The sequence below is a fragment of the Rhea americana genome, unplaced genomic scaffold, assembly GCF_003343005.1.
Source record: "Rhea americana isolate MKP2758 unplaced genomic scaffold, rheAme1 scaffold_272, whole genome shotgun sequence".
NCBI lineage: Eukaryota > Metazoa > Chordata > Aves > Rheiformes > Rheidae > Rhea > Rhea americana.
In genome coordinates this window covers 202,238-225,566 of record NW_028186393.1, presented here as the reverse complement: position 1 = coordinate 225,566, position 23,329 = coordinate 202,238, and the positions used below count along the sequence as shown (strand labels likewise).

Below are 23,329 nucleotides of genomic sequence, written 5' to 3'. Positions count from 1 at the left end.
AAAATGATACGATGTCACTAGTTCAGCATATGAGATCTGTAATAATAAATTCGGCACAGATTAGGGCCAAGCTTGGTTCTCATTCAAGTCTCATGACTCCTTCCATTTTGTAGCAAGGCATTTTAAGGTGAAATTTACACCTGAGAATAGAGTCTACACAGTCATTTGCTTAATGTAGGCACAAGTGGTGCCTTGCGGACTCTTTCCTTTGCAGATAGTCTGACCTTTTATGTGCCACTCGGCCACAGTGTCCCCATCTGTGCTAGGAGGAAAGTAAGCCTGTATCACATTGCATAGATAAGAATCATTAAAAAATRCTATCATTCCAACAGGGTTTAGAAAGGAGTGATAAATGCAATATAGAAGTATGAGTTTCAAGGTTGGCAGAGAGAATTGACCTTACAGCATTTGCTGTGATCCTCTCGTAACTGAAATTTTGAGTTTAKGAGGAAAAAATAAAAACAAGAGTGAGCAGATACCGTAAACAAAATTTTCCTTTCCTACTACATTCAGAGCCTTCCCAATTAGAAATCCAAGTGGGAATTAATTCTGCTTCCAACCTTGGTAGTATTAGTTTTCCTTGCAGCTTCTACAGTCTGGYAAATGAGGCTCTTGGCACAACTAAAGGAAAACTAAAGCCTTGCTGTTCAGCCTACAATTAAGTCAGAGGGAGAAGAGAGCTATAAAAGTCAGAAAAAACAAATGATTCACAGGATCTACCGTGTCATCCTATCTTTCTTTATAAATGCAGAACTGTTCTATCACTCCTGCAAGGTCATAAACCTGTCACCATTGTCTAAGCTTATTTTCATGAATGAATTCAGACCTTCACCTTCGCACTCCTGAGTTTTCCCTCTGGAAGGTAGCAGAGGCCATAACTTTCTAGATACTTACACATATATCAACTGTTTTAGRGTGATTATATAAAAATGTTACAATTTATTACAGTTTTTGCACCTGCATCCAAAAATTATAACTTATATTCTTTCCAGCTTTAGCTCTAGTACAGAAATATTTTAAAAAACTCATCATTTATTCTTGGAGTTCCCTTTCTCCTTTTAGTCCTCCCATCTTCAACCCTCCGTTACTCCATTAAACAAAAGAGACAAAAAAWATCTATTAATAAAATTAGAAAGCTCAGGATTACTAAGGCAAGAAGATGGGCTTGACCCAAAACCTATCAAAAGTAAAGAGAATATTTCTAACATGCACAATGACCTCTGGATCAGGCTCTGTAACTAAAAGAAATGCTAAATTAAATTAATTTAATACTGCTGTATTATGCCTGCAACCAACTTACACTTGTTTCTGTGATATCAGTCTCTGCAGGAACACCTGGACCAAACTCCTCATTAGTGGAATCAGTTGGTTTCTCTTCATATTCTTTATATTCATAAAAATCATATTCGCCTAAATCGCCATCTACCAGAAGATCAGATTCACTGAGGTTTACACCTCTGCTTCCATATTCAGTTTCCTCAGTTTTTTTATCATAATCCTCTCCAGTTATGTATTCTTCAGCAAATACTTCTTCAACAGGATTTTGCTATTCATATCAGTAGCAAAGATTTGGGAATAGGAGGAATACGTGGGTTATTGTTAGTAAAGCAATATAAGCATACGCTGATCAACTATGATGACTTGTCAAAAAGAAGAGAGAATAGCAGAACTACAGCATATTATCTTTTAATTAGAGTCTGAAGGAATGGAAGTTCAGYCTTTCAGAGCAATTAAAAGATCACTGTATGTACACAAGTAGCACAAAGTAGTAATACTTTCATACATTTTTTTTCTTTCCAAAAACATTGCATACAATATATCTAGCACTGTATGTATATTGCTTGCTTAATGTTACTTTAGTGCCAAATATAACTAAGTTTTCCTGCTTGGTTTCACACTTACTATTGTCAAGTATTCGTGAACCAATGCATGCACCCAAATAAGCAGAGAATGAATACACTTCCAGAATACAGGAAGTGCAGCATCACTTTAATTTGGGCCAGCCACCTTCAATATCTTGTGTCAATAAATAATAATACCAAGCTAAATGTTTCAACTTCTTTTCCCCTTTTTTTGAGTGATATATGAGCTGAAAAATCACTAAGTTATGGTTCATGTCTTTCACAGCAATTTATATATTTTTTGGATGAGACAAAATTCCACATGAAAAACTCATAAAAGATGAATTTAAACATTTCTGAAAGCTAAGTATTGTTTGAAGCTTTCATCCTCAATTATGCAAAGTGTCAAACCAAGCAATCAACTTACAAGCACCAAAGCTGTTTTAAAGAATRCTGTATCTGAGATGTACAAAACCATTTGTGAAAAAAAAGTAGTTTTCCATTAGGCTACTACACAGCTCTCTTGGAAGTACAGTTCTGAAAAGAAAAATCAAAGCTCTAATATTACCAATATGAGATGGATACTCTGTGATCACGTAAGGTGAACAAATACAATCTTAAAAAATATATTAAGACGCTAATCAACATCCAGGGTCATTAATAATATGAGTCTAATTATGAAATTGACATATATTGCAATGAAAATGGAGGGCCTAATAGTTGCCTAATTCCACTAGACACAGGACTACGATTTTTGCCTTACAGCTAGWGTAAATACTAATCTGAACTGATTCTAAGCCAAATTTTGTATTTATGCAGTACTATTCTCAGTAAGGAGAGAATTTAAGAGTTTGGGTCTATCGTATAACACATATACTAATGCACAATTAACCTATAATTGCCTAAGAAGTAGAATGATTTAAATATAACTGTCTCCATCACCTTGTGAGAGGTTAACAAGAGATTTAACACAAAAACAGCTTAGAGTAGAACAACTAAAATATMTCTTAATTTACCTTTACCTTCCAAGATGCATAGGAGGAAAATATTGGGATTTTTTTCTTCTCTTTCATTTTGCTTTTTAAGTCAAATGCAATGCTGAACAATTATTTTCTAAGTCAAAACATAGTCTAAAAGACCTCATAACTTGAGGATTCTTTTCATGTTTAAAGGGGTGAGATTTGTACATCTTTTAAGCAGAATATCTTCATTTTGAAAGGAAAATGAAAAAATACGTATTTTCCATAATCAGCCACTATCTTTCTAAAACTAGTATTAATTAATATGTAGACATATTAATCAACACTGGCTTTAGGTGTAGTAATATTACCAAAAATAATGTTTAGGCTTGTCATTGTATATTTCTAAAAATATGGCTTTTAATGTAATTTACAGTATCTTTTTCAAACAGTTCAAAATACAATGTTTCATTTGAATAGAATCTCAGTGAGAAGCAAATAATTTGTTCTTGTTGGCTGAATAACTTAAAAGGAAAGGATGGCTTCCAACTCAATTTCAGTATGCTGCCATTTTGAATGAAGCAAAAAAATCTAAATAAAAACAATTCATCTGACTGAATACCAAAATTAGCAGTTGTAAACAACTAGCACTGTAAGTTACCAAGTAATTACTTTTTCTTCTAGCTTTGATTCACTACTGAATTTGAAAGAGAGAACTTTGAATATTTCAAATAGAGTCCAATGCACCTAAGTTGAACCTATATTTCAGAAAAATGAWTGAGTTGGGAATGAACAGGAACTATTCCTGCAGGAGAATGATACCTAATTCCTTCTGCCTGGTTTCAGGCAGAAGAGTAGTCATCAGAAATTTACGCTGAAGATCAAGTAGCCGGCAGCCATTCTTTGCCTTTAGTTAAGCTCACTTTCATGCTGCGTCTTGAGAGCGACAGGAAGAATTCAAGAGATCTCTCTTCCTCTTAGAGGAGAAGGACTATGTCTAGTATTTAATCTAGTTTATACTAGGCATAGTGCCATTCACAGCCACACCGGATGCAACAACCTTGCATTCCCAGAGCGTATATTATTGAAGGATTTCCAGAATTATGAACTATGCAGTCTAAAGATTCAGCAGATCTCTACAGAATTGGTGGGAGTTCTGCCTAAGAAAATACTAGGTTCTGATACTGGCTGAGAAAGCATAAAAATCACCTTAATCACTGTTATAGATATGTATATTTTCATAGACATATATTCTTCCTTTAATAATGTGTTTGTGTGTTGCTAATTATTGACATTTGATTTTGATTGATAAGTATATTTGCCTATAATTTTCTCAGCATCATTTACCTCATTTGCTTCAGTCGTTCTGGAGGGAGCCTCTGTTTGGGGACCATAGTCAGTTTCAGCAATGCTATATTCTTGGAATTCATCAACAAGGTTTGCCTAGTATTAAAGAAAAAGTACATTATTAWAAAAACTCTGCAGGAAAAATTCAGGAGGTATCACTTTATTCACGTTATGTTATTAGCCAGACATGTACTCATCTAGTGGGGTTAGGTCTATTTTTTCTCATGATCAGAGATCTTCCAGTCTTGGTCTGGGAAAGATCTTGATTATTTCTTTGCTACCTTTACCCCTAGTTTGCCTTTTGTTGCTGCTTGAAAACTTTTCTTCTTCCTGGATGCATTTTTTTCAGATTTTTTTGTTGTGGACTTTTGGGTTTTGTCCTTTGAGCTAGTGGCCACTGTCCTCCTCTTCTTTTTGACCGCGGCTTTCTGCAAACGTGGTGAAAGACGGAATGGGAAAACATAAATAAAATGAAAAGAAAATGCAGAAAGCAAGCGTGAATGAAAGGAGGTTAAGCAAATGTGAGATGAATGCTGTCAGCTGTGAGGCCTTCCATCTCTAAGTGAAAGTAAGTGTTACAGCTACAAAGTAAAGAAATGAGAGAAAGGAAAACATTAAGTTTATATGCAGAAGACACAAAATGACAAACCACATGGTAGGGGACAGCTGGACACCACACAACAAACAGACCAGATCGTTACCTCTGTTTGTGCTACTGTCTCCTCGAATAGTGGGGGTCCCTCTGTTACAGAGTCAGTTTCTTTATAATCTGCATCCCCATACTCATAGTCATATTCGATAAAATCTTCTGGTGCATACTACATTGCAAATGGAAAAATATCACGCATTCCATGTTAGTGGCAGAAAACTATATTAGCAAAACTGGAAAGCATCTTAACCTTTACATAGGAGTAAAGTTTAAGGAAATTAGGTAGCATAAACAATTCAATATAGTTATCCATTTGGCAGAAAAAAAAGCAATACAATTTCTCTTTCTTTTTTTTAATGGCCCAATACAAAAGTAATAAAAAAGCAAGTACTAGTGCCAGGAAAAAACATTCTATTATTGGACTGCACAGAAGAGACAGCTATAATTTAAATTACTGAGTGCTCCAACTGACCTTTGTAAAATCATATAGTTATTTGTTCTTTGAGTCCAAGTAATACATCTCTCTACCTATACTCTTTTACCTGGGTGTCATCTGGTAACTAGAAGAGCTAGAGAGATACCAAAGTCCAGCATGAATAACGTAAATAACTTGTAAATCAGGTAAGAGGCCACAACTCACAAATATCCCAATACCAGGGCAGTTCCATGATACGTGTGTTCTGAGCCAATTCTATGCTCTATCAGCATAACTACATTTAAAGGTCAGATTCTCAGCTTCTGTAAATTGCTTCATAGCTCTGTATCTACAAGTAACATYAGATGAAAATTCATCTCTCAAAACTTTTAAAAGGGAAAGTTGGTTTAGAATTAGCTTATGTAACATTGCACACATGAACTAGGGAGCCAGGAGCTCCTTCAGCTGTAACCTTGGCTCTGCCGTAAAGAAACTGCTCTAGATCTTAGATGCACCAGRTGCTACTCATTACAGTTGAAAAGAAAGGGCAGCTTTAAACTATCTCTCTGCCCTCCTCTTGTTTGTAGCTGTAAGAACTCATTGGTCCTGTAAATTAAAGCAGTCTCATGGCTGCTACCAATCATCTTTGTATCTGCAAGGAGTCAAATGAAGGTACAGCTGTGTCCAGGATCTGACAMTTTCCCTCACTTACGAAGATGTGTTCTAATACGCCTCAGGAGAGATAGCCASTTCCAAAATATCCTTCCTCCTGCTATAAACTAACATCGCTGTCTGTAAAAYGAAGTAAACATCTATTCATTTAATTAGATGGCTGAGAGGATTAGTATATTACACTTCCAAATGACTCAGAGGATTCTTAGATGTTATAAATATCATCAGCATTAAAAACAGATTGACATTTTAACAGAAATTGTATGTATGATTAAAACAAATCTCCATATTCAAAAATATATTCCATCATGCGGCCAATGACACTAGTTTAACTGTTTTCCCTGGCCATGGCTTTTGATATAGTAATCATACTTATGCTTGAATACATTTTATTGAGCAGAAAATATGGAGATACTGAAAGGCCTTAAACACTTGCAAATCCCTAAACATGGGTTTCTGTTACTTCACTCTTCTGACACCTTTAGCTAATTATAACTTTTTCAACAAAATGTGTCATTTTCTACTATAATCACCAGTTAACTTGCATTTTTCATTACAAGCACTTCTTGTATTGATAGTCATCTTTCCTTATAAAGAATATACAATTTTTCTTAGTAAGTCAGAAGTCTTTATTTGATTGCCCTCTTGATTATTTCTGCACATACATAACTTGGTTAGACATTCACCTTGGTTAGACAGTCTTTAAACATACAGAAAGTGACATTCTTTTGTTAATTGTCCCAATTCCTATTGCATATTTATAAAAGAAAATTGAACTTAAATAAAACATTATCATTTAAAGTGGAGAGTGTTCTCTCTTTGAAGTATATCGGCCCTTTGCATCTGGCTATTATATAATTTAAACTGTGCTTTGATTCCATCAGTGATATCACTGGCATGAGTTGCCAGAATATGTTGTTTCTATTTATACTGTTCAAAGGCAGTAGTATTTTAGAGTTAAGTCTGACAAGTTATACCTGATTATTCTCCTCCTGTTTGGTAAATTAAGACTCAATCCTACTCTCAGTGAAGTCAGTGAAACAGCTGATACTGTCCAAGGGCCTCATGAGAAATGATGATATATTTTTACAGATGTGTACATGTATAAAAACATGTTTTCTGGCTTCTGCAGTCCAGGAAATGCAACTCTATATAACTTGTTTCTAATGAAGTATGCAACTGACAATCAGAAAAGAAAACACAATGACACATTTCTAGGAGACCATAAAAAGGAAGTAAAAAGTAAAAGAAGTAAACAARCAAACAAACAAAAACRTATGGGTAAAAACAGCCCTTTGAAATAGTAGTACAATAGCATTGAAACAGTCATATCTGTTTAGAAATGATAAAAGTGTTCAAATAAAAAAAAACAATTTATCTTCTSTCAATGCTGATACACAAGAAAAATGTTTTTAATGGACCGTAACTCTTCATATTCAGTCATTCTGGCCTACCAGTGACAATCAAGTATAAACRTATAAATATAATCACTTATAAACGTTTCCTCAGCCAAACAAAATGAATCAAAAACATACCTCTTCAGGCATGTTTTGGGCCTCAACAAACCTTGACAAGAGCACCTTCAAATTTTGTACATTACCATGTCTGAGTAGAAAACCCATGACACCCCAGGCCTTAGTATTTAGTTCTATTATTAGCTGGAGAGGCATGGGGCACTCCTAGAAACCAGTCATGGTTGCACTGCTAATAAGGGGAATGGAGAAACAGTAGATTCTTTTGAAAGCGTAGGGAAAAGTACCTAGAATTTCTTAATTAATTAGTAGAGAAAGAATCTATACACATAAAAGTGTCTTCCGCCTCTTTCTAAATTTAGTCAAGGCTATCACATCCAGTTTATAGGGAATGAAAACAGGTATCACACAGATGCGGAGTGTAAGTAAAGAGAAAATTATTTCCTTTGTTATCTATATAAAAGAAGATACTATTGGCTGGTAATGCAGTCAAAGAATTAATAGAGATATTATATTGTGGAGCATTCTGATGGTATAGACTTAGCCAAATGCAAGATATATTTTCCACAGTTGTGCAGCTTTATTTCAATCCTGCTTGAGTTGAACCTTCTCGATCACAGTTTACCTAGGCCCTAATTCTGCTAGACAAGGGGATCATTATAAGTAGCTCTGAAACAACAGAGATGAAATTCCCCAAATGTTCCTAAAAATGGCAAAATACATAAAACTTTCACCTTTCCCAGTAATTTTGTATTAATAAGAAAAAAATGGCAAGCATCATATTTACAGTTCAGTTAGGACCTCATATTGAACAACAGCTGGAATTTAGTGAGGAATTTCTGCTAACAGGCATCAGGTAACGCATACTTCAAATATAATGCAATTTTCTTTTGTTTTTCCTACTTCTTTTGTAAGACCACCAATAATAACAGCACAGCCTTCCTTGTAATGAATATTGCATATGACTGTTTTCTTACAAATGAAAGGAAGAATAAAACCTGCTGTTTCTTGATGGGACAAAATYTTTCCACTATGATCTCATGCTTTCTTTACCAGAGCAATTATATTACACTACCAGATCATCATGCAATTCCAATTAAAGGGATGAACTGTTTTCTTCATCAGATGAATTTCAGAAGCAAAAGATCAGAAGCATGCAAGGCATATTTCAACTGTGGAATGACTTAAATATTCCTAAGACAGCCTTACTTGAAAATGAATTCTTCTGCTATCCATATAGAAATTACTTGGAAATCTATCCTCCCATCCTGAGATGTAGATTTTAGCAATTTTTACTCTACCTTTCCAAATTAGGAGGAAAAAGGAGAAAATGACACATAGCAATCTATATCTTAAACCAACAAATTGYTATAAGCTCAATTTTTTTATTGCCTAAAGATTATACTAAATGATTTAGCTGGCTAATGAGGCAAAAATTACCTTGAACCATTCTAGGCCTAGTAATACTTTACAAAATGCAATAAAATAAAGGATGTCAAACAAAATGAAACTTTTTGAAAATCAGACGAAGTAATATAAATAAATGGTGCCATATATCACTCAGGGCAGAAGAAGAAGTTGGAAGACTTAAAAGATAGTCAATCACATAATCTTTATACTGCTCATGAAAGTAATGAAAGGAAGGAAATAAAAGAAGATATAAGCAAAATCTTCAGCTTCCAAAACAGCCTATGTGAAAATAAGAACAAGAYACTTAACAGTCTTTATTAACTTAATTGCCCCCAAAAAAATGAAGAGAGCTAGGAAGCGTGTTATTTTTACAGMCTGCTAAGTTAACTAGCTGCAGTACTCAATGTGATTGAAACTGAATATGAAAACAGTACATTTCCTATATTCTTCAGAAAATTAGACTTTCTGATCAGCCAAACAACTGAAAGAAATGACACTAAGCTAACAGAAATGATGTCTGAAAACCTTCCAGCTGACATATATAGGTGCCATTTGCATCTTTACTTCCAAGTTCATTTCATTAAAGGCATACATTTCATTTCTTGAAGTAATCCAGTTGTTTGGGATAGGTCCAAAATAAATGAAGCAGAGTTCCTTCAGSGAGCAATTTATCCAGCAGGAATCAGATAGTGTAATTTATTAGGCTGCAAAAGAACCTTCCAAGAGAWGATTTGAAAGCCTGATAACTGAAGCCACTGAAAACTAGACCTGACGACACTCTAGAAAATATACTATAGGCTATAGTCCAACATCAAGGAAGATGGAGTACATGATGGAGTAGTAGCAGAGCAGTCTCTCTCTGCTCTGATTTCTGTGAGCCGGCCAAACTTAGGTGATTGAACTGAAACTGAGTATAACGCATTTTCATTTATAGCGGAAGGGATTTTAAACACAAGACAGAAGCCAGGCTACYCAGAAGGTATTTATAACAGAAGTACAGAGGCCTAACTTCCTTAGGAAATAATCCTGATAACTTTTTAATATAATTTGATACCCATATTCAATCCTTAAAATCTAAGTTCAGTATGAAACAATTTTAATGATCACTGAGGCTATAAAGTTAGATGTGTAGATTACAGTTGCTGCTGGAGGACATGTTCTGTATCTGACTGTAATGAGAAATTATCTTATGAGAAATTCTCACTAAGAATGACTGGTGCTATTTTGGAATTATCCTGAAAATGAATTGATCTTAAAGCCCAGTACAAAAAAACCCTCCTCTGAAACAAAAATGCAAGATGGAACAAAAAGCTTAAAGTCAACAAAATGAAAGACCCTTTTCTCCCAAAGACACTATTTAGCTAAATGGCCAATTTGCCAATAAGTATTTTCATAAACCCTGCAATGCACCTGAATGTATAGAATGAGTTAATGCAGAGCTTTTGGTGCTTTCAACTCAAATYCAACCAATATTAATAACCATCAGACTTTCCAAGACGACGTACTGTTGCTAGTAGAATTCTAAGATGGAATGATAACTTTCTAGTACAGAGATTTGACATTTTCTATTTATTTCTCCTCCCTACTTCTTGTCGATTTAGTTACTAAGTAATCATTATTAMGTAATAATTTTCGTAATTGAGTAAAAAATTGGTTTGGCCCATTTGGGAAGTACTCTCTCTCCCTTTTCAAGCTTCAGCATTTTCTGTAGTCAAATATCCTTTCTTTTTCCTCCAGAAGCAACTACAGACTCAACACAATTTCTGTAGTAAATTCTAAGTATCACTTTATTGGTGCAGTGACAACAGCTGAGGTCATCATTTAAGAAATGATAGGGACTCATACGTAGCTATTCACAATCAAGCATGGAGACAGCTTACGTACAGTTAAATTAAAGTTTGTCTTGAAGGCAGAAATGAACAATAGAAAAGAAATAAAGTGTGCAGATGTTACCGTTAATCTACTCAAGCACTTTTTGTCATTTTCAAATTTCAGAGTGAAATGAGCAAGTCACAGCAAGTCTGTGGCTTACCTGAATCCTTTACATTTTTGGGATTGTTTTAGTGACTAAACACCAAGACCGTATGTGATGTTCCAGTATATGTTTTAATCAGTAGCACATAGAAGTAAARTTTCATCAGCATTCTTATTTCCTTGTTTACATATCAAGACACGCATTCCGTTTTTTGCCACAGCTTTGCTTTGAGTGCTCATACACAAATTATTTCCTCACTTTGAGAACAAGAGTCTTCTGAGGCAATTGCCAAMAAACTTTTTAAACTTATGCTGGCTTAAGCCAAAACTGGTGCTGAAAGCCACAATCCTGCCTAGCCTTTAGCCCAGTGCCACCTCTCCCTTTTTCTATAAAACCAGTTTGTGAGAAAACCTGAGAGATCAAATAAGGAAACCAATCTAGCTAAACAGTTATCTTTTCATGTTAGCTGTAAGCTGGATGAGTATCTCAGTTTGGTCAGTCACRTACCCCTCAAATTGTTTGCACTGACATAGCAACAGATGAAGCCTAAGGATGGTCACAAACAGTTTTGTCTGTTTGTCTGAAATAAGGCAGCCAGATTTGAATTCTTTTATCATGTTCTTTATTTTTATTATATAACGTTATTTTTTTAATTCAAATATCATGTCTTGACAAATTAAAAGCTTCACAAAAGTCTAAGTATACAAATTTATTCGTTATCACTATCAAATTTGTAATCTCCTCAAAGCATGCAATCAGGCTTGTATGAAAACACTGATTTCCATGTAGACTGTCTGTAATTATATTTTTATCTTATAATATCTTATTAATTTCACAATAATCTATCATAAACCACAGTTCTTAAAAAAAAAAAAAAAACACACAGCAATGGTATCTTCTATAACTTCCTCCAATCCTTTTTTACAGCTGTTTCACTTATTTCCTTGAAAATGATTATCAGTGCAATTTGCTAGGCTGCATCTCAGAAGATAATGAAGAAGCCTGCTGTCATGGGCAGCATGCTGTCTTATCTTATAAYGGATCTTACTTTATAGTGGACATTTCTATCATTACAAGCAATTCAGTCAGTCAGTCCATTTCATATTAATCYCACTTATTCATTGCACTGGTAGTATTACTGATGTGATTACGTCAGGTGACTATTTCACAACATCTTAAAGAGATACATTGACTTCACTGGGAATATTCATATAAACCTGTATCTGTACACTTATGGATAGAAAGCAGGAAATAGTGTCTTCAGTTCAGAAACCAAAGTGATTCAACAACCACTCAGACCAATAAATGGATGCTAATAGAAATGAGACTTTTCCGTTTTATTATTATTATTTTTTATCCTTTCAAATTCACTTTAAAATGTGATATTACAAATTAAGAACTTTTATTTTACTGTTTTCTTTGCAGATGCTCCCTCAAACTGTCTGTATTTTCAGATTATCAAAATGTAAAACGAGGGCCTTAGAAAAGCATATTAAAAAGCACTAACTTTTACAATGACTGATGAATTTAATGGTAAAGTATCTGCTGAGTTTAGTGGCTATTACATTAGGCTGTAAATGTTCTCTGCTCAGGATGTCCAAGGAGAACAGTKCATGACTGCTTGATCTTATGGTACTCTTTCTCAACTGATAGGATAATGTTTAGTGTTGACCAAATGTTTTCAGTATGTGTGCAGTATATAGTTGGATGCTCTACACTATGACCATATAATAATATATATGCACACATTTAGGTTTTATAACTATGATAAGAGCTTATTTTTTTGATCTACAGAGGAGTACTAGCTTTCAACTGCTGCTAGCATCAAACAGCTGTGACAGAATAAAAAAAATTTGACAGAGGAAGATTCAGCTAGTCATTCATARTGAAGAAAATGTAATCCCCGAGCCTATTTTATTCATTTCCTATATCCTTTAGAATTAAAGTCTTACAATTCAGTAGTAGTCACTGTTAATAACTGAGCACAAGTACTCATTCTGAATTAATCAAGAGTTAGGTAGGCCTTGAATCTACAATCTGATTCCAGCTTATTTTTGTGGGCTCCAAGTCCTGTCCACATTTATTGAACTGGAAGACAGGAGTAATCATTGCCATCAGTGGTGCCCAGAGCTTGCAAATATTTGCAAACTGTCTAAGCTAACTCCTGCTTGGGAGTTGATGGCAGTTTGGAAGTGACAGTACTACACATTTCGTTAATACATTTTAAGTATTCAAATATAGTCTTGTTCAAGGAAGAGACCAAGAGATGATTATCATCATTTTCCCATAAAGATCAGTTCATTAGACTGACTCTTTGGTCTCCTTTCAAAACAAAAAAGCTCTAGCCCATTCAAACTTTCCTAGTCTTCACACAGGAAGATACACATTCAAAAATAAATAAATAAATAATGTACACACACACACACACACACACACACATATATGTATATATATATGTATCTGAATGGTGAAACACAGAGTAGCCCAATACATGTCCAAGAAAGTTCCCAGGCAAAACTGCAAATTTAATAAGGAGAAAAAAAATGTTTTATTTTGCTTTTATTTTCTTCCCATAGAATATCAACTATGTGCTTTCACCCTGATCTGTTTTGGAACATAGTGYATGGAGATTCGCATAGGCAGGCACATGGACATAAGATTCTACATGATGCTCACAAAGAAACCGGGCTTCAGGCATGGTAATGTACTGTAAAGGCCTCTGCATATGTGCAGGTGACCTGATGCATCTTGAACTGAACTTCTGATGCAATGGACGTGGGAGTTCCCTTGAACTAAGTTCAGGATTCCATGGACCTTTGTCATATGATGATATAGTTTTCAGTCAGATGGAACAGTAACAACAAATAAAATTAGTATGTATTCAGGAAAAATTCTGTCTCAAAAATTGACTCAAAACAGGTGTTTTAGATTCTGCAAGTTTTTAATGGTGATCTCTCAAGCACTTGAGTAACAATACCCAGTCAGATCACATACAGTTGAATGCATGCTGACTGTCCAGAACCAAGTTCAATTAAGACTAGTTACATTTGCAGAAGCTTTTCCATTTAACAATATCAGAAATACGAGACAATTTTGATAGAAGTATTTGGAACATGTACAGTACTTACAACGGCTGATTCTCAGAGGACTAATCTGAGGTTCCTCAATTGCCTTTAGCAAATTTTCAGTTTATGGTTGTGACAGCTATCTACAGTGACAAACTGTTTCTGTGAATATTAAAATTTTTTGTATTTCTGGGAAAAATTCCAACTCTGTCTTGTCCCTGTTGATACTTACCTGCTAGCAGGGCTGTCTGAAATGATTTAATGTACATACATTTGTGCACTGCATATAGCTCATAGCATACATTACATTTCTAGTAGTAGAACTGTAAATAAAAGTAGAAGTGCGAAATACTTGTACCTCTCATATCTTTCAAATGTGGCATATTGGGGTATTCAGCATCAGCAAAATCACAAGTACACAAAGCAGCAGCAAACAGGCACAAGTAAAAACTCAGATGGCTGCCTTTTTTTTTTTTTTTTTTTTTTTTTTTTTTTTAGGAATTATAGTTTAACTTTTGTTGAGAATGCTGAAATTTAAATACTATAGTGACAGGCTCCTTCAAGGGCTTGTCGTAAATGAGTGAGTAGCAAAAAAGAATGCACTCCTGTAGCCTTTTTCCTTCTTGTCTAGAATAATGTATACCATTTAGATGTAATTAAATGCTCCCCAGGTAACTTCTATACAGCAAAACCACTAACATGCAATAAATCTAGTAATACATGACCGATTACCCACCTCATCAACTTGAGGATCTTGAGCCTGAGCAGCATTGGGCACTGGGGAATCACAGTCTGGGCTATAATGCTCACAATAGTCATATGCAGCTCTGGGGTCAGCTATAATCAACAACTGCTGGATTTCACCCTGCAAGAAAGTATATATAGATTAAACAACAAAACCGAAGACTGCCTACTGCAGTTCATCAGAAGGACATAGTTTTCACATAGAAAAAAGAAATAGGCATACAACACATGTACTAGACATTATACTAATATTCATGGTTTTATATAACATATCTACTTAATTTTTCACAGATGGCATTTTCCATTCAGACCGACTTCAAAATGATTTTTCAGTGGTCATATCACATGAAAATGATGCTTTTACAGGGATGCAGAACAATTTCACTACAAAAGGCCAGATCTATACATTTTTACATAGAGATTGCCTAAGTAAGGAGTAGGTAAGGAAAAGGGTAAAAATTCTAGGATATCTAGAATTCATGTGGAAATCCCTGAAAATATTAAACTAAGTAATTTTTTACCCATTAAGCTCTTCTATGAGCAAAATGAGAAAGTCTGTAAATGGAAGTTATCTTCCTGTGATAATGATTCTGACACTTAATCATTTATATTATGAGCAATGACCTCCAATAAAGAAGTTGAAAGTTCCAGAATATCCACAGCAGATGCCCTGTTTTACTTTCTCTAGATCATTCATTGCTTTATAGACCTTGTTCCCTTATTTATACTCTGTTTTAAGGCAACAATTACAATCATTTAAATCCTTCTTCATTTAGTTTTTTTCCTAGGGCTTTCATGACTTTTTTTTGTCTTTTTTGAAGCCATACATAGATATCGTATCTGAGATAGCATGGCCAGTATTTGACACAATAATACACTATTCCAAATTGTGTAGTACCACTGATACGTACGAATCACTGCAAATKAATATAAATTGTCAATTCCAAGGTTGATTTTTTTTCTTGAGCCCTCTATGCAGCATTAACACTGTTCATTTGGCAGTAAATGCACCTACCAGGTGAAATCACATGTGGGCTAAGAGACAGTTACTATGATTTGCTGCAGAAATGTGCGCCACTCCACATCGCCCTATGCTCAAAAAGATTCCYCCCGAATTCAGCACAGGACCTCAGTTTGTCCTTGATTCAATGCAATACGTGACTAGAGCTGGTAACAGGCTGCTGTATGTGCTGGGGCCAAGGAGCGCATGCCTTTGTGGYCCTCTGCATGGACCACTGTCACAGGAATAACCCTGGAGTGGTAACCAGAGTGGGTTTTACTAAACCATAGTGTGCATGCACGAGCATGTGTGCATGTCCAAAGATTTTCCCAACCTTTGCTTGCTCCACTTAATAAATTGAGCTTAGGAGCTCACACTGGTGTTGTTCTTCCTCCCGTGACAACTACATGTTGAGACTCTCTAACATTGGCTATATTCTTACAGAGCCAATGGCTATGTGTCTTATATTGGTCAGACACATTTCTGAGAAAAGATATCTAACTTAGAGTGTCTTAAGAAAGCACAACAGTGGTGAAAAGACAACTAAAGCAAATTGTTACGGCACTCTTAGAAAATGCGTCACAAGCTTTTGAATGGCCAAATAAATGTATGGGAGCATTGTTTTTAAGACTTTAATTGAGTAGAAAATGAAAGCGTGAGGGTGAAATTTTATGAAGGTGTCATTTCAAAGAAAGTGTGTTAACACTTRTTTTTTTGTGTCATAAATCATAGCGTAATTCCTGAGACAGACGAGGAATTGACTCAGTCAAGCTATTAATCACTGATTCTAGGCTTTATAAGTTTCACATCACCTGCATTATTACAGAAATACGTTCATGTCTCCATCCCCAAAATGTCTACAGAATATCTATYGAGATGAACAGAATATATTATAGAGGACAAAGAATTAAAAGCATGTTCATAAGCTTGCATGCAAATGAGAAATGCAGTTAATGAACTYTAAAGTCATTTAACTTTTAAATATTGTTATGGACAACATCTGTTCACTAGAATGTTCAGAGAAAGTGATAGTGTCACTGTTCTGAATATCATCTTACTATTGTTCCCATGGCACAGCAATGCCAACTAATACCAATTGGACTAGCTGCAAAGTTCTGGCTGAACATGCTGTCTGGTTTGGAAAGGAGGTGGGAAGGTGTAACTCCCACTCTGCCACTTTCGTGCTGTTTGTTTACTTATTCACTGGGAACCAGTCTAAATTCCTAAGATTTAATTTAGGGCACTTCCTAGCTACCAGCATGCAGCTCAGCATGCAAGTGATCAGCTATAATTCTGACAGTTTGCATCACATCTGTACTCCCATAGAAGAGGTGGGGGGGAAATAAAGGAAAAGACCGTAGCAGAGACACAGTTATTGGAATCAAACATAAGTGATACATAAATATACAATAGAGAATATGTTCAAATAAAAGTTTTAATAGTTAAGAAATGTTACTTTCATCTCTATTTCTATATCTCACTTGTAAAACCAACATCATACTGAAAAGCTCCACTATTCTGGATAATAAAAGTTGYGGAGTATTTTAAAATAGTTAACAACAGTTTGGAGTGTTCTTTCCTTTTAAAAAGGAACCTCCCAGAAAAAAAACAGGAAAGACAAACTAAAAAAAACCAACCAACCAAACAACTCTCTGCAATTTCCTCAGCTCTATAAGAATTATTTACTAACTTAACATAAAATTCAAAATATTTAATTTCTCAGCACACAGTGACTACACATTACATCTGTTTGCTATAGTAATTTCAACTGATTTTGCTTCATACTCATGTGTGTCTCAGATTAATTTAGGATTAGAATATAGTTTTTAAACTTCCAGAATTGCTACAAATGTCATAGTATGTTCCCCTGCCTGTCTCTTATTTTCCTTTGCTCACTAATGCTTCCTTATTTGAACACATSCTATAGGTACAGAGAAATTCGCCCTCTGATTCCTTATGCAACTCCCTCAAGACTGCAGTGTAGTACTGTGAGAGGTTTCACATTCAGTTTCTATCTAGGCTAGGCACCCTGCCTCCTCCAACGCAAAGTGTTTCCRAAATGGTCTGCCTTTCCTCTTTTACCAGCAAAGCTAAGACTAAGCAGAGGAGTCAGAATGAATTAGCAACTGAAAGATAAAAGAGCCCCTGTCCTCACCTGCTGAGCTCAAGTCATTCGTCTGCCTTAAGTGGTATGATGGATCCCAGCTCATACAYCTTGCGGTAGGCTCACAAACATACACAGCTCCCTGAGATGCCCACACAGATCAACATGAACACACTGTGCCCACTGTTGTGAGTAATGCAGGAACTGCTCCTAAAACTACTGTCTGTTTAGTTTGATATGCTAAGAGAACCCAGTTAGGGGAAGTCAGCCAGGATTTTGGAGTTTGCTTTGTGCTAGTCTTTAATGCCATGGAATTTTGGCACATGGTTCTGCTGGACTGCGTGCCTGCAAGAAGCACTCAGCATGCTGTTACCACTTGGCTTAGATGTCTGCAAATAGCTTAAAGCTGTTCCTGATCCATTGACTGTACTTCCCAGCCCCGCCTGTCTGCCTGTCATGGGTCCACACAGAGGGAGGCCGTCTTGCAGAGTATACCTGTTGTACCAAAGCTACTAGCTACTGATGTGCGAGTTCACTAAGAAACTGATTGATTTAATACTTGGCCCCTCACATATCAATTTTCCTCTTTTCTCCTTCAACATCTGCTATAAAAATATTCCAAATAAAACTATTGTTTTTCTTTTCTCAATACAATCATTGCTTTTTAATTTTCTATCTTTGCTTGTTAAATGGCTTCTTCAAGTATGTGATGCATTGACAACGCTGCTTCAGAGCTGAAGAGTTTTCATCTCAGATCAGGTCACCAACCTAGTACACAGATTTCCACACACATTATTGTGCATTTCCTAATTGTGACTTTGTTATCCTGCAGTCACATGTTTTTACTGGACAAACCTACACTCTTGAGAATTTTTCACCAAATGACTTCAGTCTTCAAAACTGCATTCTTTGATTGCAACCACTTGACTCTAAGAATGCTATAAAACTCCGTGAATAGATTATAAGTATTAATATGGCAGTACTTTAAGACCCAGAGTCACAAAATTTGGCACATACTGACTTACTTGCACAAATCCCAAGAACTTTAAATGAGTATGGATAAATAGAGTGATGGATTATTAACAGTTCTAAATCAACATCGAGGAATCTAAATATATATTCATACATGCATAATACTATTCCCATATAAAACTTGCAGCACAAAAGGAAGTCTCACAGGATAGAATTATGAGAAGACGACAATTAAGATGCCGAAGAAGAAACGAGAACAGAGTAGCCAAAAAATAAGCACAAAAAGGCAGCTATTTAGATTAGTTCCATTTTCATCCCTATTAAATTGTCATGAACAGGCATCTTCCCAAAGCTCCTCAACATGAGTCTTCCCAGGAAAGGGAAGATGTGGTTCTATCAATATACATAAGCCTGAAACCACATATGCACTAAAAAAAAAAAACGCTTAATCAATTCTAACAAGCTCAGCTGAATGAATCAAACATCCATTCAATAGAAATTACACACTATTATCTATTTTACCACAAAATTAAGAGTGAGATGCCAAATAATGCAACGTAGTAAGACACAACTTTCAAATTCCTTTCACCTTTGACAGAACTCTAACAAATACAAATGAAATAAATCAGTTTGAATTAGCTAAGGAATCTATTTTTCAAATGAGTGATGCTTCCATGAGTATCTCACGTGAGCATAACATACACAACCTGCAGCTGCCATAAACAGTGGGAAAAGCTGTTTAAGAAAGCTGGAAAAAAAAATTCAGAAATAGATGACAYATAAGAAAAAGAGACTGGAATGGGATGAGGAGAGGAGTCAGGAGATCAGCATCTTCTCAACATCATGTCTAATTCTGGATTGGAATTTATTATCCACAAATACCACAAAAAAAMCCCAAACATATGATATATAGTGCACTTTACAAGTCAAATGTTCGATATCTCTTTTCAGTAAGCCTTCCACCAATATTTGATGTCAGAGGTAAATGTGATGAGAGTAGGAAGTAGAGGCAGAGAACTTACGCTGAGGCACCAGATAGAGCCTGTAATGTCATTTCATTTCATATGGCCCCCCAGACACTTTTCATTTTATTATTTATAACAATGCGTATGTTTAATTTGTGACCATGAAAAGTGCTGAAAACCTATTTAGTTATTAATAAGAAGAACGTGCCGCCCTATAAGATTTTTTTTGTCTTGAATTGCACTTAATATAATGTACTTTAAAAATTGTTGAGCAGATATTTAACACTACTTGAATATTAAAGATGAGAAGGCTGAGAGCTAGATCTCTGCTTAAGTTACCCACAGATGAAGGTGAACATTTAGCAAGGTATTTAAGCATATCTAACCTTAAGCATACAAACACCTCTCGTGACTAAAATGGGTCAATCTGAAGTCTTAAGGTTCAGTAATGTAAATACTTGATTGAAACAGATRCTGAGTTGATGTCAGAGCCAACACATAACTCTCTATGCCCAARTGATGCAATTGAACAATCTCAATACAGAATAGAAATAGACAGAGTCTGTGAATGTTTTAATTCCTATCTATGTTGGGAATATGATGATAATTAATCATCAGCTTTTGAATCAGCCTCACTGTTATATGAAATAAGCTGCTCGAGAATTATAAAATATTTCGTCCATCAATTAATTGTAGGATGCAAATGAGATACAGAAGGATTAMTTCTATGGCATTATTCTAAAACACACTGAAAATTTGAAAGACTCTTTGCACAATCCTCCAAGGCTATTAAAAGGAGTTTATTAGACTTGAGGAAACATTCTTTAGAGTATCTTTGTGGCATGCCACAGCAAGTACAAAGAATGGGGCTACAGRGCTACCAGGATGGGAGAATATGCTCAAAGCTTTTGAATGTTTGCCTATCAGAACAGCTGCAGAGACATTCTCTTAAATTAACTGTTCTGCAACAAGGCATGGTCCAGCTAAGATTTAGAAGTGTGTGGTGAATTCATTCTTTGAAAATTCCTCTGTGAATATCTCACAGGCAAAAGCGTGACATTCCAGAATCAGAAAGGGTGTATGTGTGTGTGCGCTCCCAGCTTTTGTTGAAAAAAACGCTTCACTAAGCAGTAATGCACAAAGGTGGGCTACCTGCACTGAAAACATAGCCTGTTGATCTTGAAACACTTTGTGACACAGAAAAACACCAAGTTGTCTATAATGAAAAATGAAATGAAGAAACGATTTGCAAGAAAACAGTAGTTTGACAGGTTCTCCTTACAATTTTATAGAGTAAATATCTCTTGATACTAACCTCATGGTAGTAATCACTATATTTGATGTTAATTCCATCTTTTCAGAGCCTTTGTTAAGTTCTATAGCAGAAATCAGAGATAAGGCAGGTCTCCAACAGCTATGGTGCCTGACTTGCTCAATGATGTAAATTAGGGGGCCTCATATGTAAGGAATGAATTATTTTATCATTATATGTAATAAATGTAAATGGCTCCTTCTTACCTTAGTTGCAACTTTATAGAAGTCTTTGATATTCTCCCTCATCTTGAAAGAATAAAGCAGATTCTCTTTTCCCTGTAACTATGTAATCTTACAAATGCTCTCTAAATATAGTATATTATAGAAGTACAACCAAAAAGTAGTTCATTTACACTGTATTTATCATCTAAAGGTCCTTTATCAATGATAAAGGACATCTTCTCTAGTATTACCTGGCAGCAGTATTAAAAAAGCAGAAGTGTGAATTCTTTCAAGGCTGTAAGAGTAATCACACTAAATGAAGGAATCTGAGGTGAAACTATTGTTTCCCCCCACCACCACGCACTATCTAACTTTTTATATTCTAGTTTCCTAGTTCTACATGACACTCAGACAGCTAGAGTGGGAGGGTTAATRTTAGCAAAATCCTGTCTTTCCAACTCATATTTTGGACACCCACAATGAGTACCTGTTATGTGCTTATAACGATAATTTGATTTTAGTTATGACTATCTAAATGGTGATAAGAGCATAACACAATGAGTGTCAGGTACTACATGAACTCATAAGAACAATGTCAGTAACTTCTGTTTTCATATGATGGCTAAAACCTAAGGATTCCAGGGTTGAATCTTGAGTAAATCAATGGAAACCCTAAACTGTGTCAATGCACCAACTTTCTCCAATTAGTTATGTGACAGCAAAACTATAGACTCCAAAGAAGAGAAGTCTAGACAGCCTGGATATTATTACTATAGAATTTAGAAAAACCTGCTGCAGAATTCATTTAATCTTCCTGCAAAGATTTGAAGGATAAAGAGCTCCAGAGGCCTTTATATAATATTCCATAACCCAGGCCCATTGCATAATATAGCAAAAGAAAGACACTAAGAGCCTGCCAGGCTGAAGCACTGTAAAAGCAATAAATTCTAAAAGCAGAATTCTGTACAGGTCAAAATTTCCACAGAGATCAATGTCTTCTTGATTCTTTGAAAACTGGTGGTTAGTTACACTACTACAAATTCAATCTAATTAAGAAATAGACTGGTATAATCAGTCATAATCTATAACTTCTAAACATAGCTGTTCATAGGTCTGACAAAGACCAAAGGCTGCAGCAATTTCTCCCATGAGAAATTATTACAATACCTATGTATACAGCACGGGTACATAACACATATACACACACACACACACACACACACACACACACAGAGTATGTGAACACTGCTTAATGCTGTGGAGAAATAGTTCTTTGACAGAAAATTGATAAAACTGTCTAAAAATCCTGAGAAAGACATCCTGTTTTCTTGATGCAACAAATGCAAATGCTTTAAATTGCCATTTATCTTTGAATCTCATTCATTCCTCTTTCTTCTTTAAAACTGAATTGTGTACTACACACAATATTAAATGAGAGATAACAAATCCCATCTGTAAAACTTACTGGAGTTGGAGTAACAGGCAGCACTACTTGAGCCTTGATTGTTAACTATAAATATAATTGTAGTTCAGTTTAGTGACTATCTCTTGGCTTCTTGAAAATATTCTTTGATAATGAACTGGAACTCCAAGTAATTACCAGAGCTTTCCTTTTACTTCCTTTCCCCTCCCTTTTAAAATAAGGAAGTGAAAAAGGAAAACCAGAATTGTTTACCTTTGTTCATTCCGCCTAAGTTCGGAAATACTACTTAAAAAAAAAAAAAGTCCAAATGATCATCCTTTCTGACAAAAATCAAAGAAAGTAAAATAGAATAAGCTAAATAGTAAGCTTTTGCAAAAAATATGGCTTTGTATTACCTGTTTCTGAAATAGAAAMCTGGCTTGCTTTCTTTTTGGTTCTTACTTTTTCTCCCAAGCTAGAACTTGATCACTTCTCTGGCAATGGATAGCTAGAAGGTTGCTAACTGATGTTTCTGCCCAGAACCTATTGTGTTTTTTGGTTTATGTTCCATTTGTGTTCCATTCTTTGTCTGACAGTAAACATTTAGCCAGTCAAAGGCGATACGTAACAGGGAAACCACGTTGGTTACGGCTACATTAGCAAGTAGCGCAGTTCAATAGGAYAGTGTGAAATAGAAAATACTGATGACTCACCACTCATGCTATATGTCCACGTGGAAGTTTTATTTTGGGCTAGCTTCCTTGTTCTACCCTAGCTATTCAGTAATTTTGGTCAGCCAGTAAAAGCTCTACCCATTTGGCTACTGCTGTCTTCCTCATGGGGAACACATACAGATGAATA

General features: G+C 35.4%; 1 protein-coding gene across 2 annotated transcripts in view; it reads right to left on the bottom strand.

Annotated features, from left to right (window-relative positions):
- COL11A1 (collagen type XI alpha 1 chain) overlaps window positions 1-23,329 on the bottom strand; it is a 161,869-nt gene that overhangs the window by 110,663 nt on the left and 27,877 nt on the right. The window contains exons 5-9 of one of the 2 annotated variants that reach the window (XM_085308266.1): window positions 14,542-14,670; window positions 4,849-4,965; window positions 4,429-4,575; window positions 4,148-4,243; window positions 1,301-1,546 (exon numbers count right to left, since the gene is read on the bottom strand). In XM_085308266.1, coding sequence (XP_085164392.1) covers window positions 1,301-1,546; window positions 4,148-4,243; window positions 4,429-4,575; window positions 4,849-4,965; window positions 14,542-14,670 — 735 coding nt within the window. The remainder of the gene's footprint in view (window positions 1-1,300; window positions 1,547-4,147; window positions 4,244-4,428; window positions 4,576-4,848; window positions 4,966-14,541; window positions 14,671-23,329) is intronic. The other variant, XM_085308265.1, reaches the window with a different exon arrangement.